At 53.8% G+C, this 22763-nt stretch overlaps 1 protein-coding gene across 1 annotated transcript; it reads right to left on the bottom strand.

Annotated features, from left to right (window-relative positions):
* Nucleotides 1-1125: 1125 nt before the first annotated feature.
* Sult2b1 (sulfotransferase family 2B member 1) lies at nucleotides 1126-22730 on the bottom strand. Its single transcript, XM_070000509.1, has 7 exons — nucleotides 22594-22730; nucleotides 6602-6744; nucleotides 5471-5679; nucleotides 4295-4421; nucleotides 3682-3776; nucleotides 2198-2378; nucleotides 1126-1512 (listed from the first exon to the last, which is right to left on the bottom strand). The coding sequence occupies exons 1-7, from the start codon at nucleotides 22650-22652 to the stop codon at nucleotides 1337-1339; spliced, it is 990 nt and encodes a 329-aa protein (XP_069856610.1). The 5' UTR covers nucleotides 22653-22730; the 3' UTR covers nucleotides 1126-1336.
* Between the last annotated feature and the right edge of the window lie 33 nt (nucleotides 22731-22763).

Raw genomic sequence — 22763 nt, forward strand, 5'->3', positions numbered from 1 at the left:
CCAGCCTCTGCCTTCAGAACTGTTGTTCACCTCCAGACCCCAGACTCTTTCCCCAGACCCAGGTGTTCAGGCCCAACCCTCCTCCCTCAGACCCAGGGGTCCAGCCCCCAGCCTCCTCCCTCAGATGCAGGGGTCCAGACCTCAGGTTCCTCCCTCAGACCCAGGGTTTCCAGAACCCAGCCTCTTCCCTCAGACCCAGGGATCCTGCCCCCAGCCACCAGCCTCCTCCCTCAGATGTAGGGGTCCAGACCCCAGCCTCCTCCCTCAGACCCAGGGGTCCAGGCCCAGCCTCCTCCCTCAGACCCAGAGGTCCAGGCCCCAGATCCTCCCTCAGACCTAGGAGTCCAGGCCCCAGCCGCCTCCCTCAGACCCAGGGGTCCAGGCCCAGCCTCCTCCCTCAGACCCAGGGGTCCAGGCCCAGCCTCCTCCCTCAGACCCAGGGATCCTGCCCCCAGCCACCAGCCTCCTCCCTCAGATGTAGAGGTCCAGACCCCAGCCTCCTCCCTCAGACCCAGGGGTCCAGGCCCCAGCCTCCTCCCTCAGACCCAGAGGTCCAGGCCCCAGCGTCCTCCCTCAGACCCAGGGGTCCAGGCCCCAGATCCTCCCTCAGACCTAGGAGTCCAGGCCCCAGCCGCCTCCCTCAGACCCAGGGGTCCAGGCCCAGCCTCCTCCCTCAGACCCAGGGGTTCCAGGCCCCTGCCGCCTCCCTCAGACCCAGGGGTCCAGGCCCAGCCTCCTCCCTCAGACCCAGGGGTTCAGGCCCCAAATTCTCCCTCAGACCCAGGGGTCCAGGCCCCAGCCTCCTCCCTCAGATGTAGGGGTCCAGATCCCAGCCTCCTCCCTCAGACCCAGGGGTCCAGGCCCCAGCCTCCTCCCTCAGACCCAGGGGTCCAGGCCCCAGATCCTCCCTCAGACCTAGGAGTCCAGGCCCCAGCCTCCTCCCTCAGACCCAGGGATCCAGGCCCCAGCCTCCTCCCTCAGACCCAGGATCCAGGCCCCAGCCTCCTCCCTCAGACCCAGGGATCCAGGCCCCAGCCTCCTCCCTCAGAGACCTCCCACCTAGTCACACGGGGCTGGGGCTGGGCTGTGCGCCACATCTTTTAATCTAAACACATTGGCATTCGATTCCAGTCTGGAGCCCAGGCTGCTGCTGCCTCCTCCCGGCGCCAGGATGACAGAGGCGGTCATGCAGCCCGGCCTCGGTCCCTTGGCCTGAGGACCCCGGGGTGGCGCTGTCCTGGGGTGCGGCCGGTGCGCCCCTTCCCAGGGGGCGCGAGTCACTGCAGCGGGCGGGGCGGAGCCGGGCGTTTATTGCGGGGGGGGGGGGGGGTGGTGGTCAGGGGCCGGGGCGGGGGGCGTCGGCGTCGGGCTCCGCGTCCTCGGGGGTCTCGGGGGTCTCAGGGGTCTTTTCCCAGGGGAAGGCCGGCAGCCCGCGCATGCGCGCGCGGTACACACGGTCGAAGGCCTCGCTCTGCGCCACCGTGAAGTGGTTTTTCCAGTCTCCAGAGACCCCTGGAGATCGGGGGTGGGGTGGGGGGTCAGGGGTGCCGGTCCTGAGGGCCTCCTGCCCCCCACCAGCCCTGCCACAAGCCGGGCCCCCCCCTCCACCTCCCCCCAAAAAACAACAGCCACCTGCCCAGGATGTGTGCCCCAGAATGCTGCACACAGTGCATACGCACACAGGTTAGGGTCCCCTGTGGCGGGGTCAGGGGTAATGGGGTGTTTGCAGTGGGCCTCCAGGGCTGCTATGGACTCTATTTTATCGTGCATCTGTGTGGGTGCCGGTCCTGGGGCTTGAACTCAGGACCTGGGCGCTGGCTGGCCCTGGCACTCTACAGACCGCAGGCGCCACAGCTCCACCTCCAGCTTTTCTGCTGGTTCACTGGAGATGAGAACCTCAAAGGCTTTCCTGCCCAGGCTGGCCTCCAGCTGCAATCCTCAGCTCTCAGCCTCCTGAGTAGCTGGGATGATGACAGGTGTGAGCCACCAGCGCCCAGCTTACTCGTATCATTCGGACACGAGAGTCTGCCCAGCGTGGGCAGCAGCTTCAGGCAGCTGTTGTCCTGGTCTCGGCCCTGTGCTGAGGCTGAGGGGAGGAAGGACATCCCTGCACTCCCTGCTCAGCCCCTTTTACAGCTGGGGAAAGTGAGGCCTAGCTGGGGAAAGCCGGTCCCTGGGCGTGGTGGGGTGGCCGCACCTTTCCGGAGGAAGGCGCCTTGGCGGTGGTCCAGCAGGCTGGGGGGCAGGAGCGTGTAGTTGGACATGGCATTGGCCTTCATGGAGCTGAAGGCCGAGTGTGCTACGACGGAACCCAGAGCCTCCTCGTCCAGCGTCCGGCCCAGAAACTCAGAGACGCGCTGCACTGAGCCTTGGAGATCCTGACATGGAGGGACAGAGAGAGGGTGAGTGGAGGGGGTGGGGGGGAGCGGGAATGTCCGAGAGAGGGGAAGGCAGGCAGGCCACGTAGCCTGGGGCTCCCTGAAGACTTCCCTCCCCATTCCACCACCGCCAGCCTTTCCAGATCATTCCTGGTTTCATAACTCCAGACGGCACCTCATGGCCTAGAAACTTCGGGCCACACAGCCAGGGCTGGCCCCAAGTGCCATTGGGCTCTGTGGCCCAGTTTCTGGTTTGTAGAACAGAGCTAGATGAAGCAGGGGGGAGGGGTAATGCCCAACCCTTTTCCAGATCTTTCCATCAAAAGAAACTGAACAGTATGGGAAGAAAACAAATCCTGGGGGGTGGGGAGGGGAGACTCGGGGGTCTTTGTAAATGATTTAATTTCTCTTATAAACTTTTTTTTTTCTCAATAAAGAGCTGTGAAGAGGGGCTGGGAAGGTGGCTCAGTGGTAGAGCGCTTGCCTTGCATGCATGAGGCCCTGGGTTTGGTTCCTCAGCACCACCTAAGCAGAAAAAGCCAGAAGTGGCACTGTGGCACAAGTGGTAGAGCACAGGCCTTGAGCTGAAGAGCTGAGGGGCAACACCCAGGCCCAGAGTTCAGGCCCCATCACTGGACCCCCCCCAAAGAAAAACCAAAAAAAAAAAAACTCAAGCTTTTTCGCCTCAGCTGGCTTCGAACAGATCTCAGCCTCCAGAGTAGCTAGGATGACAGGCATGAGCTTCTGTTCATTTTTGAGCTAGCAGTTCACTTACCCCCCTCCCTCCAGGCTAGCCTGGATCATGATCCTCCTATTTATACTTTCTGATTGAGATGGAGGTGTGGAGAACTTTTTGTCCAGTCTGGTTGCAAACTTCTAATCAATGCTTCCTGAGTAGCCGGGATTACAGGTGTAAACTACCAGAGCCCAGCTTAAACAAGACTTTTTCTTTTTTGGTTTTTGTTTTTGTTTTGGTTGGTCATGAGATTTGAAATCTGGGCCTGGATGCTGTCCCTGAGCTTTTCGGCTCAAGAGTGCTCTACCACTTGAGCCACAGCACCACTTCTAGTTTTCTGATGCTTTATTAGAGATGAGTCTCACAGACTTTCTGCCTGGGCTGGCATTGAACCTCGATCCTCAGATCTGAGCCTTCTGAGTAGCTAGGATGACAGGCGTGAGCCACCGGCACCTGGCTTTTTTTTTTTTTTTTTTTTTTTTTCCCCCGATGAAAACTTTTCATCCATTGGCATTTAAAGTGCTCTGCTTGCCTGACTCCAGGGTGGGCCAGGCTGAGGAGACCAACCTGCTGCAGCTCCTCGTAGGTGATGAACAGGAAGTTCTCCTTGCCCTGCATCCGGATCCAGCCCTTAATGTGGTCAAACCAGGAACCAAACTGCACTGAGAGCAAAAGGGCAGGGTGAGGGCCAGGTGAGGGCTGGGCAGCCAGTGTCCCTGGCTAGACGGCTGAGTGACCTCCCAGGCCTTCAGATATATCACCAAGTTCAACGTTTCTTCAACCTGCACCTCCTCCCCTCATCCATCTGGCCTCAAACCTGATCCTCCTGATCTCTGCCTCCCAAGTGTCTAGGATTCCAGGTGTGAGTCACTGTACTTGGCTCTGAGTGAATGTGTTTCTTTTTTGAGACAGGGCATCTCAATGTACCCTAGGCTATCCTTGAACTTGTAGATTCCTACCTCAGCTTTAGGAATGCTAGAATTATAAGTGGGTGCAACCACTCTTTGGTGTCCCTTCCTCTCTGGGGCTCCTCCCAGTATGTCTGTATCTTTGAACTCTCTCTGTCACTGTTATCTCTGCCACCCCCTTCTCCTTATCCGCTTCCTCATCCTGATCCTCTTTGCCAGGGTTGGGGCTGTCCCCCTCCCCCCAGCTGCCTCCTTGTGTCCCCGGGCCTCACCTTCGCCTTTGAGGAAGTTCTGAAGGAACTGGTCGGGCGTGCCAGGGTCCTTCAACTGCCCGGCAATCTTGGAATAGTGATAAAGGGAAACCACCACATCCCGGGGGTTCCGGCCCAGGTAGATCACCTGTGTGTAGATGATGGGAGGGGAAGGCATCAGACACAGGTGGGTCCCCACTACCTAAAGCTGCCTGCCTTTGAGCCCCTCTTCTGGGTGCAGCAGGAAAGACTCAGAAAGACTTGTGGAGGAACTTCCAGTTTCCAAGAGCTCAGCCTTTGCAGAGAATGAGGAAAGTCTCCAACCAAATTCTAGGAGGAAGGAAGGAAAAGAAGAGGAAGGAAGAATGAAAGAGGAAAAGAGCCAGTTGCTAGCAGTTCACATCTGTAATCCTAGCTATTCAGGAGGCTGAGATCTGAGGATCGTGGCTCAAAGCCAGTCTGGGAAGGAAAGTCTGAAAGACTTATCTCTAATAAACCACTAAAAAGCCAGAAGTGGAGCTGTGACTCAAGTAGTAGAATTCCAACTTCAAGCAAAAAAGCTCAGGGACAGCGCCCAGGCCCTGAGTTCAAGCCCTAGGACTGGCACATAAAAGAGAGAGCAAGCTGGGCACCAGTGGCTCATGTCTGTAATCCTAGCTACTGAGGAGACTGAGATCTGAGAATCACGGTTCAAAGCTATCCCGGGCAGAATAGTTTGTGAGACTCTTATCTCCAATGAACCACTAGAAAACCGGAAGTGGTACTGAGGCTCAAGCGGTAGAGTGTTCGCCTTGAGCTGAAGAGCGCAAAGATAGCACCCAAGCCGAGTTCAAGCCCCATGACTGACATAAATAAATAAATAAAATAAGAAATCAAGCAAGCAAACAAGCAAGAAAAATAGGGGGAGGAGGAGGGGGGGAGGGAGGAAAGAAGAAAGAAAGGAAGGAAGAAAGGTGGGAAGATCTAAAGCTGAGCATAGAGGTGCATGCCTGTAATCCCAGCATTTAGGAGGCTGAGATAGGATGTTTGCAAGTTCTAGGCCAGTCTGCCCCAAACACAAAGTGGAAAAAAAGCAACAGAGGATGGGGGCTGTAATTCATTGGTAGAGGTAGTGCTGAGTTTAATTCCCAGCACCAGAAAACTAAAATTTAAGGGGAAATAAAAAAGGCCAATGGTATCTGTTCCCCCGGCCCTCACCTTGGCCTTGGACGTGAAGAAGGCCTTTGTGAACAGCTGGATGGGGAGGTGGGAGCTCATGATGCGGGGGCTGGGCTGGTCCGGGAGGCTGAAGGCGCTTATGATGGTCTCGCACCAGGGCGCCCGCTCCCAGATGGGCACCGAGCGGATCCAGGAAGGATCGCCGTTCTTCAGGATCAAGCAGACAATCTCGATCATCCAGTTGGTGCCTGTAGAAGGAGGAAGGGGGGAGACATTAATGAAGCCCTCATTTCAACCAGTAGTTATGTACAGTGATGTACACTTGTCATCCCAGCTATACAGGAGGTTTAAATAGGAGGATGACGTGTGTCCAGGTCCAATCTGGGCTTAGAGACCTATTAGAAAAATCAGTGGTCAAAGCTTTGAGCAGCTGCCTGTCAAGTGATACCTTGAGTTCAAATCTCCCACAAAACACTAAAAATCCACAAAGTCCTGTCATTTCAGCTACTCAAGGCCAGAGGATTCAAGTTGGATTGAAGTTAAGGGAGACCCTATCTCAGAAAAGCAAACTACAAAAGGAAAGGGCTAGGATGTGTGGCCCCCGAGTGGGCGTGGCCAAGAAACCCTCCAATGGGCGTGCCCATGTCAGAAACCTTTTCCGGGTGGGCGTGGCCATACAGGCCACTATTTGATAGGCTGGTTCGTGTGGGCGTGGTCACCAGGGGCCTGGTCCCGCGGTGGGCGTGGCTTGAGCGGTAAGGCATTTGCCTCGCATGCGTACCACCAGACAAGGGTCTCACTCTCCAGCCCAGGCTGGTCTTGAACTCGCGCTCTTCCGCCCTGGGCCTGGGGAGTGCTGGAATTCCGGGTAAGCGCCCCAGTCTATTCTGGCTGTGTTCCCTGCGGTTGGAGCGAGGCCAGCAGAGGGCACTGCAGGACACCAAATCAGGACCCAGTCTCTCCGTTATCCTGGTCTCTAGGGGAAAATCAGCTCTACAGGGGACAGGCCGGCAGAGACCCTGACCCTGGGGCATTTGAGAGTCACATTCTACCACCTGTGAGGAGCTCAAGGGGGCTGCCAGCAAAAGCCCAATTCATCAGTCCCTGCTCCTGGCTCTCCTAGTGGCCAGCCCTTGTGCAGCCCTGCCCCCTCTCCCGCCCTGCAGGTACCTGACTTGGGGTAGGTGATGATGAAGATGTCGTCATCCCGCACGTCCAGGGCGTTCTCTGCCTGGCTGATGCTGTCTGGAGAGTACAGGCCGAGGGGAAAGGGGATGTCCTTGTACCAGAAGTAGTCTCCTGGCAGCTTCTGGCTGCAGGGGGTGGGGGGGAATGAGGGAGAGACAGGGAGTGAGGGAGGGAGCTGCTGCTTTCTGAGCTTCCATTTACCCATCAACAAAATGGGGTGCTTCACTAGTCCCCCTCAAAAAATCAACAACCACCAACCAGTCTTGTGACATCACAATTATTTAACATCTCCACGTGACGGATAAGGAGAGCCAGGTTCAGAGAGGTAGAGTGACTTGCCCAAAGCCACACAGCTGGTGGGACACACAGCGCTTTACATATGAAAATGGGACCATGGGTTGGGAAGGTGGCTTAGTGGTAGAGTGCTTGCCTATCATGCATGAAGCCCTGGGTTCGATTCCTCAGTACCACATACACAGAAAAAGCCAGAAGTGGCGCTGTGGCTCAAGTGGTAGAGTGCTAGCCTTGAGCACAGAGAGGCTCAGAGACAGCACCCAGGCCCTGAATTCAAGCCCCAGGACTGAAACATTAAAGAAAGAAAATGGGACTGGATGGTTCCCCCATACATTTATCCCTCACCCCAACCGTGGAGGGAGACACAGATCACTTAATAAAAGAGGATATTGACATCAGAGACATCAGGTGCTCAGCCCAAGTCAACTGCAAAGCCCACGTGCAAAATTCACAATGAATCACCAGGTGATTAAGGTTCCTCAATTAGATGTTTTAGTAGCAGTTGAGCTGGGCATGGTGCCACATGCCTATAATCCAAGCCATGCAGGAGCCATAGACAAGGAGAATGGAGGTCTGTAACCACCTCGGGCAGAAAGTTAACAAGACCCAGCTCAATCAATAAGCCAGGCATAGTGATTCAAGGCTGTGGTCCCAGCACTATAGGAGATGTAAAGCAAGAGGAACATAATCAAGGCTGTCCTGGACAAAAATACAAGAGTACCTATAAAAAAAAGAATGACTAGGGTTGGGAATGTGGCTCAGTGGTAGAGTGCTTGCCTAGCATGCATGAAGCCCTAGGTTCGATTCTTCAGTACCACATACACAGAAAAAGCCAGAAGTGGAGCCATGGCTCAAGTGGTAGAATGCTAGCCTTGAGCAAAAGAAGCTCAGGGACAGTGCCCAGGCTGAATTCAAATCCCAGGACTGGAAAACAAAACAAAACTCTAAAGTGAGCCAGGTGGGTCATGGCTTCCATCCTACCTACTAAGGAGGCTGAGATCTGAGGATCATAGTTTGAAGCCAGCTTGGGCAGAAAAGTCTGTTGAGAATCATCTCCAATGAATCACCAGAAAAGCTAGAAGTGGAGCTGTGGCTCCAGTGGTAGAGTGCTAGCCTTGAGCACAAAAACACCCAGTTCCTCAGTTCAAACCTCATGACCAGGGGCTGGAAATGTGGCTCAGTGGTAGAGTGCTTGCCTAACATGCATGAAGCCCTGGGTTTGCTTCCTCAGTATCACATACACAGAAAAAAAAAAGTGGAGCTGGGACTCAAGTGGTAGAGTGCTAGCCTTGAGCACAAAGAAGTTCAGATACAGTGCCCATGCCCTGCGTTCAAGCCCCAGGATTGGCAGGACCCAACAATAACAAACCTCATGACCAACACACACACACACACACACACACACACACACACACACACACACACACACACACACACACACACACACACACACACACACTTTTTAAAATAAAGGACTGCAGAAAGCCATTGTTCAAGTAGATCCAGGCTCCTAAGTGGAATCCCATAAATCCGAACTAACTATTCACCATCACACGCAGTACTAGAAGCAACATTACTGAGGTGAACTGGCTCAAGATTGCAACTGGGCAGCACACATTAAGCAGTAATGCAATTATGCATGCAGCAGCATCACTGCCTGTCCTCATTGGTTGGGTGGGTGGAAGTCGTGACGCAATCAGTTGCTAGGCAGATTTTAGCCCTGTGGACAGGCTCCCTGAAGCCATCATCAGTTACTAGGCAGATTAGCCTCCAAATGCCTGCTTCTGTAGGTCATTCCTGTCTATCTCCATGAGCCTCAGTTTCCTTTTCTGTCACATGAGGATAAAGGACGACCTCTTATTTACTCAGGAGGCTGAGAGTTGAGGATCTAAAGTTCAAAGCCATCCCAGGGAAGAAAGCTCTGGGAGAGTCTTTATCTCCACTGAACCCAGCAAGAAACTGGAAGTGGAGGTGTGGCTCAAGTGGTAGAGCACCAGCCTTGAGTGAAAACACAAAATGACAGACAAAAAGTACAAGGCCCCAGCCGGGCGCCAGTGGCTCACACCTGTCATCCTAGCTATTCAGGAGGCTGAGATCTGAGGATTGAGGTTCAAAGCCAGCTGGGGCAGGAAAGTCCATGAAACTCTTCAATAAACCACCAGAAAACCGGAAGTGGTGCTGTGGCTCAAGTGGTAGAGTGCTAGCCTTGAGCTGAAGAGCTAAGGGACAGCGCCCAGGCTCAGAGTTCAGGCCCCACAACCGACCAAAAAAAAAAAAAAGTGCAAGGCCCCGAGTTCAAATCCCAGTGCTTGTCAGACCATTAACGCAGCCAGGGTAGCTCTCGTTTCCAGGCTTGCAGATGTATTTCCTAGTCTCTCCCACCCTCACCCCCCGACTCCAGTCACCCCAATACCAGCCCAAGCTCCCATCTGTTGTGCAACCCCCACCCCAATCCAGGACCTGGGCCTGGAATTCAGTCCCCCCGTACTGGGCAGGCCAGGAAGCCCTGAAGGTTCCTTTAACACTTGGCTGGATTTGGGCCTGCTCTCCCTGTCCCAGAACTCAAGCCTGGCCCCAAGGGGACCCCTCCCTTTCTGGGGTCACAGGCCCTTTTAGTTCCCACAAACCATGTCAGGAGACTGGCGTGTGGAGATCGCTCCATTTAAATAGAGGTGTGTAAGTGTGGAAGGCTGGGCAGTTGGGAGAGGCTGGCAGCATCAGGCAAGGCCGGGCCTCCATGACAAACAGGGCCCAGGATCTGCCCACCAACCCCAGGAGGCCACTGGGCAGCCCTGCCTGGGCACCCCCAGCCCATGGGAACTGTAAGAAATGCCCTACCCCTTTGGGGGTTCTTCCATTTCCCTCTGTTCTGTTGGCAGTACTGCGATTTGAACTCAGGGACTTGGCACTTGCTAGTCAGGTATTCTATCCTCTGAGCCACATCATCGTTCAGCCCTGTTTTTTGTTTTTTTTTGCCTTCAGATATGGTTTTATCTGTTTTTCTTGGGGTTTGCCTCAACTCCCGATTCTCCTATCACTGCCTTTCATGTAGCAGGGGTCACAGACATGTACCACCACACCCAGTTCCTTTGTAGAGATGAGGTCTTGCCCCAGCTGGTCTCAAACCACGATCCTCCCATCTCAATTTACAAGTAGCTTGGATTACAGGGGTGACCCACTGAGCCTGGCAGAAAGGCTTGACTTCTTGCCTCATACATAAGGCCCCAATCTTTTCTCCCTGTACCCCATTTCCTGGCCAGCTCTGGGGTCTTCCTCTCCCCTCTGGATACCTGGCCCAGCATCTGTCCTTCTTTGTAACCTGGTGCTCACTGGTTTTATGCTCCTCCATCCTGTGGCTCCTTAATGCCTTTGGGATCAATTCCCAGCCCCGCATCTGGCACTCAAGGCCAGGCAGGTTTTAGCCCCGTGGACAGGCTCCCTGAGGCCATTATCAGTTACTCAAGGCCCGCCACAGCCTGGTCCATTAGCTCCTCTCCTCCAGATACCAGCTGTAGTTACAAGGGATTTCCCTCATTCACTGAATAGTTTTCATACCTCTGGGCCTTTGCACGTGCTGTTCCCCCAAAAGAATGCCTTTCTGCCACTTCTCTCTGCATCTCTAGTTAAGAGCTGGGTCAGATGCCACCCCCTAAAGCACTTCCCTGATCAGGAGTCTCTTTCCTTCCACATGAGCTGTCATCTCCTTTTATCTGCCCCTAGGGAAGGGCCTAGCCACAGCAGGGGAGAGGGACACAGGTTGTATTATAGAGCTCTCCCACAAATTCATGCTGTGGGTACTGAGGGTACCATTTCATGGCGGAAGAAATGAAGGCCCAGAGAGGTTAATACACTCCATCAAGTCACACAGCAGCCTTCCCAGGAAATCTCATACCTGACCCTGAGCATCTTCCCCTTCCCCTCCCATTCTTCTCTTCCCTCATTCTATCTTTAGTCTGACACACAACAGGTGTGCAATCCACAAACCTGTCCCTGGTTCAAAAGGCAGAGGCAGCCCAGCCCTTCCAGGTTCATATTCGGAGCTGGCCCTGTCAAATCAGCTAGCTGTGTGATGTTGGCAACTCGGCTACACATCTCTGTGCATCAGTTTCACAGTGTGGGAGAGCAGGATTGGAAGTGGACTCTGCAGAGAATGTTGGAAGGATTAAAAGCCACCTGTAGTCAGTTCTCCCACACAGAAACAGCCAGAGGATTTGGTGACAAATCCAAGTTGGCCCGGCACTGGTGGCTCACACCTGAAATCCTAGCTACTCAGGAAGCTGAGATCTAGGATTACAGTTCAAAGCCAGCCCCTGGGCAGAAAAGTCGCTGTGAGACTCGTATCTCCAATGAACCAAAGAACCACAAGTGGTGCTGTCAATTGGTAGAGAGCTATCTTAAACACACAGAGGCTCAGGGACAATGTGCAGGCCCTAAGTTCAAGCCCTACAACCCACAAAAAAGAAAAAAAAAAAAAGCAAAGAAACCTGAGTTGACTCCAGTCCTAACTATTCTCCAACCTCCCACCTCTCTGGTCTCATTCTTCTACCTACACAGCAAGCTTGGTCCTGACACAGGACCTTTGTACTAGCTGCTCCGTTTCCCATTCACTCCCATGACTCTTGCCTGTCTCAAGCCATTGTCCCGATATCACTTCTACTCAATGAGGCCTCCCCTAACGTTCCTGCTCCCAAACAGGCCTCAGGCCTCTGAGCCTCTTCCCCCTGGCCCAGTCCCTTCAGAGCTATCAATCATTTATCTAGTACAATCCATAGTGGACTACCTGGGGGATGGAAGCCAGGTCCGAACAACTTCATGGTGTCACAGACACCTTAGACTCATAGCCCCAAGGTGATTTTACGCAATATTTTTAGTGCATCTGCATACAGGACTCACCAGCCCAGTGAGGCCAGAGGTGGAATTTTCCATTGGTGTCATCATGTGGACGTCTAAAAAGTTTTGGAGCCGGGCCTGGTGGCTCTCTCCTGTAATCCTAGCTATTTGGGAGACTTCAGACTGGAAGGATCCAGGTCTGATGATGCCAGTCTGGGCATCATTTATTTTTTGTTGGTCATGGGGCTTGAACTCTGGGCCTGGGCGCTGTCCCTCAGCTCTTCAGCTCAAGGCATGTGCTCTACCACTTGAGCCACAGCTCCAATTCTGGTTTTCTGGTGGTTTATTGGAGATAAGAGTCTCACGGCGGGCTGGGAAGGTGGCTCAGTGGTAGAGCACTTGCCTTGCATACATGAGGCCCTGGGTTCGATTCCTCAGCACCACATAAGCAAAAAGAAAAAAGCTGGAAGTGGCGCTGTGGCTCAAGTGGTAGAGCGCTAGCCTTGAGCTGAAGAGCTGAGGGACAGCACCCAGGCCCAGAGTTCAGGCCCCACGACCGGACTCCCTCCCTCCCCCCCCAAAAAAAGAGTCTCATGGACTTTCCTGCCGGGGCTGGCTTTGAACCATGATCCTCAGATCTCAGCCTCCTGAGTAGCTAGGATGATAGGAATGAGCCACCGACACCCACTGACAGAAAAGTTTTGAGACACCCCTCCTACTCTCAACCCTTAGCTGGGCGTAGTGGTGCACACCTGTCATCCCAGATACAATGGGAAGCCTGACCTAGGCCAACCGCATCCAGACAGGAGCCTGGGCAGGAAGCGAGTCCCTATCTTGAAAATAACTCGTGCAATAAAAGTGGAAAACTGGAAGTGCAAGGCCCTGAGTTTTGAAACAGCGGTACTACAAAAGCAAACCAATATAAGTAACAAATAAACAGATTAAAAACAAGCCAACCAAAACCCTGGGGAAGGCCCAACCATGTGCTTTGTAGGGTGAGTGGATGAACAGGACGAGAGCCAGCAATGCCATGGTAAATCTCCACAGAGATGCTCTCCCACCCAAGCCACGCCCACAACACCCACCCATGGTGACCACGCCCACGGGGAGGGGCATGTGTCTTCCTGGTCACGCCCTCTAAATCCTCATTCGCCTGGGCCCATCACAACCACGCTCACTCTAGCCACGCCCTTCCCATTCCATTGCTGGGGGTTTTGCAGGGAGGATCCTATTCCTGCATGAGGGGCAAGAAATATTTGTTTTCTCTTTCTCCCTACTTTAACCAGGTTATACTAAGACCAATCCGTGCTAAAAAAGGAGTCTTGAGATGAGGAGATGATGCCAGACTGAGGGGAAGGGGATCTTCAGGGTCAGCCCAGGTAGAGGAGAAAGTGAGACCCTGGTCTCATACAAACAAGCCAAAGGCTGGGAAGGTGGCTTAGTGGTAGAGTGCATGCCTAGTATGCATGAAGCCCCAGGTTCGATTCCTCAGTGCCACATCAGTAGAAAAAGCCGGAAGTGGCGCTGTGGCTCAAGTGGGAGAGTGCTAGCCTTAAGCAAAAGAAGCTCAGGGACAGCGCCCAGGCCCTGAGTTCAAGCTCCAAGACTGGAAAAAAAAGCAGTTGTAATCCCAGCTACTCAGGAGGCTCAGAGAGGCTCAGGATCTGAGGCTGGCCTGGACAAAATCTTGAGATGGCACAAAAATAACAATAAAAAAGAAAGAAACTTCAACTTCCCCAAGATGGTTAACTTTTAACCATATTGGTTTTTTGTTTTTAAATTTTTTTTTCCTTTTTCTTTTTGTGGGTCATGGGGCTTGAACTCAGGCCTGCATCTTGTCTCTGAGCTTTCTCACTCAAGGCTAGTGCTCTATCACTTTGAGCCACAGCTCCATTTCTAGTTTACTGGTGTAATTGGAGATAAGAGTTTCTGACCTTTGTCTCAAATAGAGCATATGCCTCTGCCTTGGACAGGGACAAAGCCATTCCTTCATCACATGGATAGGATATTTATTGAGGAACTACCATGTGCCAGACAGGGACAGGTGACAGCAAAGCCCCTGAATTCAAATGACCCATGACTGGTTATGTACAGGAAGTTGAACAGACCTAGGAGGCTGAGGAAGGAGGATCTCAAAGTTGAGGCCTGCCTTTGGGGACAGACAGAAATGTCCCCACTGGTGGAGGCTGCAATTGTGTGTGTGTGTGTGTGTGTGTGTGTGTGTGTGTGTGCATGCGCACACGCGGGCTGGTCTTGGGGCTTGAATTCAGGACCTGGGCACTGTCCCTAAGCTCTTTTGCTCAAAGCTAGCACTCTACCACTTGAACCACAGCACCACTTTCAGGTTTTTGGTGATCGATTGGAGATACAAGTCTCATAGACTTTCCTATGCAGGCTGGCTTTGAACCTCAACCCTCAGATCTCAGCACCCTGAGTAGCCGGGATTACAGGCCTGAGCCACTGGTGCCCAACGGAAGTTGCAATTTTGGATGCAGGCAGGCAGAGAGGCCCTCTGACGGGGAGATCTTTGGCAAACATCTCTGAAGGAAGGGAGGCAAGAAGTCGGGGGTGGGGAACCCGATGGACCCTTGTATGCAAAGGTGATGACTTGAGTAGAGCTGGCAGTGTGCACTGGCTGTCTCCAGCTCCCTTTAGGACTTCCTCCGAGACCAGGCTGGCAGCCTGACTTCCCCTGGGAGGTTGCCTGGGCGCCCCAGTCTGAGCCAGCTTCCAGGTACCCCACAGCCATGACACAGAGTCTAGCACCCTAACTGCCCCACGCTGTCCATCTGCCACTCCCCTCCCCCACTTCACCAGGCGCATCTGGACAGATGTCCCCAAGTCCACCCAAGAGATGACTCAGGATTTAGCCAGAGCCAAAGAAAACCTCCTCCTAGCTGGAGTGTGCGCATCAGGAACTCTGCGACATTACAGAAGGAGGCCTTGGCTGGCTCCTCCTCCCTGTCCAGGACTCCAGACTTCCGGGGCAGCCTGGATGAGATGCTGTTTGAATACTTAGCGATTCATTTCCTTTGCCTAGCCTCCTGTCTCTGCTAGTAGTGGAACTGGAAGGGAACAGAAATTGTCTTCCTTCTGTGTGCTAACTCAAAGAACCAGCATGTGGTGGCCAGGCAGCCCCGCCCCCCCTGCTTATGACCATCGGATAAAGAAGGAAATGGAAAATGGGGACACCCTCCCCCCTCTCCCCCAAATAGCATGGGCTCCATAGATGTCCAATAGGGAGTGGCTGGTGAAATGCCTATCAGGATGTTGACCACAACATCGTTTGAGGAAGGGCCAAACCAATAAAGCAGAGGATATAGAAATCAGGACGCCTGAGGACGGCCGTTGGAGGCCAGCCAATCAGAAGGAGGCGTTTCGTCTGGAGAGAAAATGGTCAAAGTCCAGAGACTTCAGATTTCTGCAGTTTCCTGTCTATAAGTTCTTTCTATTTAAAAGTCCACAAACAATCTGGGAGCTGCTGCTCAAGCCTGACATCCCAGCTATTCAGGAGTGTGAGATCTGAGGATCGCAGTTTAAAGCCAGCCCCGGGCAGGAAAGTCCATGAGACTCCTGTCTTCAATGAACCACCAAAAATCTGGAGGTGGAGTTGTGACTCAAGTGGTAGCGCACTAATCTTGAGCACAAAAGCTCAGGGACAGTGCCCAAGTCCTGGTTTAAGCCTCAGGACTGGCGCGCACACACACACACACACACACACACACACACACACACACACACACACACACACACACACACAAAACAAAAGCTGACAAAGACAAACCTTAGTGAATGAAATGCAGGCAGTAATGTTGAGGGTAAACTCTTCTGCAACTCTCATTGAAATACATCAAAGGAGCCAGGAGTAGTGGCTTATGCCTATCATCTCACACTATGCAGGAGGTAGAGGTCAGGACCGTCATGGTTTGAAGTTTAGTCTGGGCAAAAGTTAGCAAGACCCCATCTTAAACAATAGCTGGGTGTGGTTGTGAGTATCTGTCACATCTTCATAGGAAGATCAAGGTTCAGGCCTGGATGTAAAGATGAGACCCCTCCCCACCTCAAAATAACCAAAACAAAAAGGGCTGTGGGCATGGCTCAAGTGGTAGAGTACCTGCCTCACAACTGGGAGATTCTGAACTCAGACCTTGGTACCACCCAAAAAAATGATTGCACCATATCTCTAGATCCATTGACCAGGTAGACTAGTTAATACACCTGTTTGTTTTTTTATCTTTGTTATCTCTTTCTCGTGTTACTCTAGCAAAGCGCAGTTAGATAAACAACTGGAGAGCCAGTGCTCTGCCAGAGGGAAGGCCCAGCCTCACACCAGGCCAGCGGAGGCTGGCCATGTGGTAGGAAGGGATGTTTGCTTGGCTTTCTTTTGAGACAGCCTTTCTATGTAGCTCAAGCTGGCCTGGAAACTGGATCTTCCCAGCTGCATCTCCTGAGCGCTGGGATTACAGGCTTGCATCGGATGTGTGGTCGCAGTTGTCATCAGCTGGGTGAATAGCCAGCCCAATTATTGCTGTGGTAAACTCGGGGAGGGGGAAGCCCCGATCCCCACAAACCGATTCTGGGCCCCTGCTTCCTCCCTGTCCTGGCGCTGCAAATGAATGACATTAGAACTCACACCTTACCCCAACTTGCTTTGTTTCTGAGCTGGATCTACCTCTTGCCCTCCTTTCTTACCCAGCTGGGGATGGGATGCAGGATCTGTTCATGTGCTAGGGAAGGGCTCTACCTGGTGACCCACGCCCATTTAGGCTTCACCACCCCACCACGCCCCACGGAGCGCAGAAGGCACCTTACCATACCTATCAATCCTATTTGAATACTTTCCAGCCTGGATTTATTCAGAGAATAATAATAGTACTAATAGTGATAATAATAAAGTGTGAGGCCAGGGATTCCCTCTGAAATCCCATCACTTAAGAGGCAGAGGCAGGAGGATTACAAGTTTGAAACCAGCTTGGACTACGTAATGATAGCCAAGAAGCCTGTCAAGCCATCAAGAGACTCAAGCCTGTGGGCGTGGCTTTGACCAGAGTGTGGCTCCCACAGCTGCAATTTATAGGGCGTGGTCATGTGGGCATGGTTTGGACACAATGGGCATGGTTGCGATGGGTGGGGCTCCTGGGCGTGGTCGGGCGTGGTGGGCGTGGCTTAGGGAATAGAAAGCTGGTTTAGCAAGTAAGTAGGAAGGTCCCAAGTTCTATCCCCAGGGCTGAGACTTTAAACAAGAGAGAAAATCTCTTTACCTCTTCAGGGTCCTTTGTGCTAGACGTTCCTGAGTGCTACTAATGTCAACTCAAGGACACAAAAGGGGCTTTAAAAAAAAAGTGTCATCTCTCCCCCTCCCTCACCACACAGGTGGTGGCTGAATTCGCAAGGGTGGGTTGCAGTACCCAGGCAATGAATGAATTTACGGAGGGGGGGACCGGGAGGCTTGGGGGAACCGAGACACCCAGCTCACCCAATGTGTGACACAACTGATTTTGGCCAGTGCTCCCTCTTGCTCTCGCCCTCTTCCCCCTCTCCCTTTCTGGGTCTCCGATCAGGCCACCTGTCCTACCTGTTTTCTAGGCCCCCCCCCCCCAGCCTGGCCAGTGACACTGTCAGTGCCGTCCAGTTCCCCGGTGAGGTTCACTCTGTTCCTTCTGTGTCCCACGCTCGGACACACAGGGCCTCCTGCCTGGGGCTCTTCCCACTGCTCCCCTGCCCGGCCCTCCCTCCCTCCCTCTCTTTCCCTCCCTCTATCCCCTCTCCTTTGTCTCCCCTACATTTCTCCTGTGTGTGTGTGTGTGTGTGTGTGTGTGTGTGTGTGTGTGTGTGTGTGTGTTTGTCCTGCCCTTGGCTGAGGCCTGGAGCGGAGCCTCTGTTCCAGGTTTCACTGTGTGGTCACACGTGGCCATCCATGACTTCAAATGTGACCGCGGAGCCCAGAGGTGTTTGGGTTTGGGTGAAGCTGGCGATTGTGCTGAGATGCAAGCCTTTACATTTTTCCACAGTGGTTCCTCCAGTTGGACAGTGTGAGCTTGCTGGGGGAGGAAGGGGAAAACCAGGGCGGGGGGAGTGAGAGGGGGGGAGAGCTTGGACCTGAGTTGTGTCCAACCATAAAAGGGAGGAGATCAGAATGCCAATGGCGTCTTTTCTGTGGAAAGTCACCCTGTAGGGAGAAGAGGCACACGAGGCACACTCTATTTTCAAAGCATCCGTGTGAGTGGTGGGAAGCAAAATGTCTTATTGAGAATTAAAAAATCAATGACCTGCTGATTGGAGGGTACTCTACCATTGAGCCACACCACCAGCCCTTTTGGCTTTATTTTTTACATAGCATCTCTCCTGTTTATCCAGCTGGCCTGGACTTCCCATCATTTGTACCACTCATGCACTACAGGGAGATGCGGTCACACCCAGCCTGTTCTATGAGATGGAGGCTTTGATAACTCCTTGCCCCGCTGGCCTCAAATCACGATCCTCTCTAGGGAAGCTCCAGGAGTAGCTGGGATTACACACCCAGCTCCACCTGTTTCTTTTGACTCTTCTGAGTGTGGCAACTAGAAAATGTTTTACCTGGGTCTCATATGGTGAATCTAAGAAGGATGGACACTGTCATCAGCTCTGTTAGGGTCACCAGTGCCCAGGTGGAGTAGTGCCCTCCCGTCGTCTCTTCCTGTGGTTTGAAATCCATCGCTAATACTTTAAGCACAGGGTCTCTAGCTGGGCCTGGCGGCTCATACCTGTAATCCTAGCTATTCAGGAGACTCAGATTTGAGGGTTACAGTTCAGAGCCAGCCCAGTCAGAAAAATCCTTGAGACTCTTCTCTCCAATTTACCTCCAAAAGCTGTGGCTCAAATGGTAGAGCTCCTGCCTTGAGCAAAAAAGCTAAGGGACTGCAGGAGACCAGGCCTGAGTTCAAGTCCCAATAACTGATGTATGCACACACACACACACACACACACACACACACACACACACACACACACACACACACACACACACACAGAGTGGGGGTCTCCAAGATCAGAGGCGGAGCTCAGCGGTAGAGGTAGAGAACTTGCCTAGCAGGTGCCAAGGTCCTGAGTTCCACCCCCACCCCCACCCCCAAGCACCACAAAACACATAAACCAACAACCAAGAAGGGAGTCTTGGGAACTTAATAGGTGATTCACAGCTCTGGGCCTCAGTTTCCCCCATCTGCCAAATGGAAACCAGTGCTGACCCCAGGCCTGTGTGGCCTGGCCAGGTGCAAAGCCCTTGGCATGGGGCCTGCTCAGGTGTGCTCGGGGGAAGGTCACGGTTACTGTCGTCCTGGATGGCTTCCGGGAGTTGGAGAAAGAAAAGAAACAATAGAACCCAAACTAAGCCACCAAATAGGTATAAGTGCCCAGGCGATGGAGGGGGGGGGATGTTAGGTGGGGGTGCTTGCCAGACCCGGGCATGCAGGAGCCCGGGTGACCCCACTTCCCACCTCTGCCAATCCCTAGGCCATGGACATCCCCCCGCCCACCCTGGCATGGAGTGCAGGAAGGCGGCTGGAAGCTCTCATCCTGACACAGAGACACAGGCTGTAAACTCAGCATTAGCAAGCCGGCCATAAAACCCAGAGCAGGGATCAGAAACCACCCATCAGGGGACTCAGAGGTCAGAGGGAGGGAGGAGTGGCCACGAAGGCCACAGTGGGCCACCCAGGTCCAAAAGCCAGCTTAGCTGCTCTTAGCCTCCCTACCGTGATTGAGAGAGAGAGAGAGACCCGAGAGAGACCCGCCCGCAGTCCCGGCCGAGCTTCCTTCCCACTTCCTGCCCCTCCCCAAATCCTGGGCAAGATCCAGGCACCCTTCCCAGGGTGCAAATCCTGGCCACGCCCCACTTGACAGCTGTGTGACTGTGGGCCAATCCCGCACCCTCTCTGAGCCCGAAATCTTCATGTGGTAACCCTTAGTCATTCACTTTGGTTAATCTCATCTGGAAGGATGAGCTGCATTAATAGATGGCACAGGGTGAGCTGTTGGAGGTTATAGGGATTGTTAAAAAAAAAAAAAGAAGCTGGGTGTGGGAGGCTCACCCCTGTCATCCAAGCTACTCAGGAGGCTGAGATCAGAGGATCCAAGTTCAGAGCCAGCCTGAGTAGGAAAGCCCGAGAGACTCTTATCTCCAATGAACCACCAGAAAACCGGAAGTGGTGCTGTGGCTCAAGTGGTAGAACGCTCGCCTTGAGCTGAAGAGCTGAGGGACAGCACCCAGGCCCAGAGTTCAAGCCCCATGACTGACAAAAACAAAACAAAAAAAGCCACAACAAAAACAACCCCTGGCCTCATTCATGCTGGTCTCTGGTTTTCTCCTTCAAGCTTTATGGGTAGTTTTTTTTTCATGGTGCTGGGATGGAACGCAGGGACTCCCACATGCCAGAGCATTCTACCATGAAGCCACACCTCTAGCCTTATTAGACCGTTGGAGTTACCTTTTTTTTTTTTGCCGGTACTAGAGTTTGATCTTAGAACCTTGGGCTTTCTAGGTGCTCTACCAGTTGAGCCACGCCCTCAACCCTTGCCTTTTGAATTCCCCCACCCAGCGCAAGAAGAAGACAGCCCCCAAACTGCCCATCACACCGAAAGTAGGCGTCGGTATCTAGAACATTGTAAGCAAAGCATCTGGCCGACAGTCCTGTGGCTGGAATTCAATGTTCAGTATGTGTGGTCCAGGTATGCCTGTAATCCAGGCTCAAAGATGGAATGGGGCCCCTGGGTTGTTTCTTTCAAGCTGTTATTTGCCTCTTCTGGTCCTTGACACCAGCCACCTGCGATTCCTCTGACAGTCTAGCCTCAGCCCCTCCCCACCTGGTAACCTTGACTCGCCTGGGCTCAAAGGTTGCCCAACCTCTCTCCATTCATCTATTCATTCACAGAAACCCACGGGGTTTCTGTTGCCTGCCCTTGAACAGGCAAACATTTTGGTACCCCCAGGTCAGATCTGAAGTCGACAGCGGTGAGGGGTCCAAGGAACCCATTGTGGGCTCACCAGTCCCTCTCCCTGTCTAACCTTAACTGTCTCGTGCTGCATCTCCAAGCAGTTTGGTAGAAGAGACAGGAAGGGCACCTGGGAAAAGTTCAGTGCACATGCAAAGGCCCTAAGGTGGATAATGCCAGCCAAATGGGCAAAGGAAGCAGCAGATAAAGCCAACGTCAGGAGGGAGGTGGGGACTAAGAGGCAGAGAACCTTAGTCGCAAGTCTTAGCACAGTGGTACATGCCTATAATCCCAGCACTGGGGAGGCTGAGGCTGACTTGGAGGCCAGCTTGGGCTACATAGGAAAACCTTGTCTCAAAAACAAAACAGAAAGCAAAGACCTACTGGAGCCACTTCCACCAAGGAGCAGATGAAGGGAACACAGAGTTCGGGCCTCGGCCCCCAGTCCACAACCCCATTTCAAACCTGTCCTGAGCACATCTGTCCTGATCTCTATTATGTATCTGTGTGTGTGAGGAAGATTTCTGCTGGATACAAGAAATCTGTGTCTCAAGAAGGCTTTGGACAGACAGAGGGGACTAGAGCTAGGGCAGCTGGGGATAAACTCAGGCTTTTAGTATAGAATCCCTGTGAAGGAGCGGGAGGTGCAGGGTCAGAGAAGGAAGGGGGAGGGGTTCTGAAATCAGAGGGTCGGCAGAATGCAGGGGGCCAGGCCTGGAGGGGCTTGGGCTACTGGGGAGTCACACAAGAGCTGAGAGATTGGGAGAGGCAGCTCAGGGCCTAGCTGAGGTTGAGGCTGGGGGGCGTCGGGGGAGGCGACCTTCACAGGAGAAGGGATGGTTCTGGAAGAAGCTGCATCAGCAGGGGTGTGGTGTTGTCTGAGGGTCCTGGGAAGGGGGTTCCCATTAGGCAGGGTTTCCCCCACCCCAGGGGAAGGGGGAGGTGATGGAGTCCTGGAAGCCAAATTTGCACTGTGAGGCTCAGAGAAGATGAATGACCCGCCATTGAAAACACACTCAAAAGGAGATCACGGGAAGGGACTGTGGCCTCGAAGAGTTCTCTAGGGGTAAAACTGTACAACCCAGAGCCCTGGAAGAGAAAAGGTTGGGTAGAAAGGGCTAGAACCTTTTCTAAACCTGAGAAAGGAAGCGTGGCAGCCCAAGGGGCCCAGAGACGATAGAGCACAGGTAAAAATCACACAGCAAGAACAACGTGGCTCTTGCCCCAGCAAGGAGAGCAGTGGGTTTCTGAGCAGGACAGAGAGGGGTGATGGGAACAGGGTGGGGGTACACAGGGCGCCCCTCTTCACGCGGGCCCGCAAGGACCCAGGAACCCCAAAGAGTCTCCCTTCTGGGGGTGCAGAATGTAAAATGTCAGAGCAGCAGATCACCCCACCTGTCAGCTTGCTGTGTGCTCTGGGGCGGGGTGCCTGCCTTCTCTGAGCCTCGGCAAAGTGAAGAAGAGAGGCTCTGGGGGAGAGGGGGGAACCAGATTCTGAATCTGGGGTTCAAATCGACTTCTAGCCCGGGGATGATCATCACTCACATCGTGGTCCCTCTCTCTGCCTCAGTTTCCCCATCTGGGTATCCACCACGAGGTCAGTTATCACCAGGTTATTGGAGTCACCCCATGTTTCCACCTCGCGCGCCCCTCCCTTGGAAGGAGGCCTCGGTCCAGGCGCCCCGGGTCCCCAAAATCCTTCCTCCTCTGGCCCCCCGCCTTTGGGACCCTCTGTGTCTCCGCGGGCTGAGGGCTTTGTTGGGGGGGGGGGAGAAATGGACCACAGGCAACTTTGGAGCCCAAGTTCCCTGCGCCCCGGGGCCTGGCCGAGGCTGGGGGTGCCCGGGATCCCCCCTTCCCTCCCCGACCCCGGGCCTCACCTGAGCTCCGGGATGTCCTCCAGCGCGTCCCAGGGGGCCGGGGGCTGCGGCCCGTCCATGGCAGGGCCGAGGCCGGGTGCGCCGAGCGTCTGCGCCGCGCGCCCAGCCGCCGGGAGCCTACCTGGCCCGGCCCACGGGGAGGGGCGGTCGCAGCCGGTTCTCCCGGTGCT

Source organism: Dipodomys merriami, unplaced genomic scaffold (genome assembly GCF_024711535.1).
Source record: "Dipodomys merriami isolate MVZ:Mamm:240054 unplaced genomic scaffold, mDipMer1.0.p SCAF_57, whole genome shotgun sequence".
NCBI lineage: Eukaryota > Metazoa > Chordata > Mammalia > Rodentia > Heteromyidae > Dipodomys > Dipodomys merriami.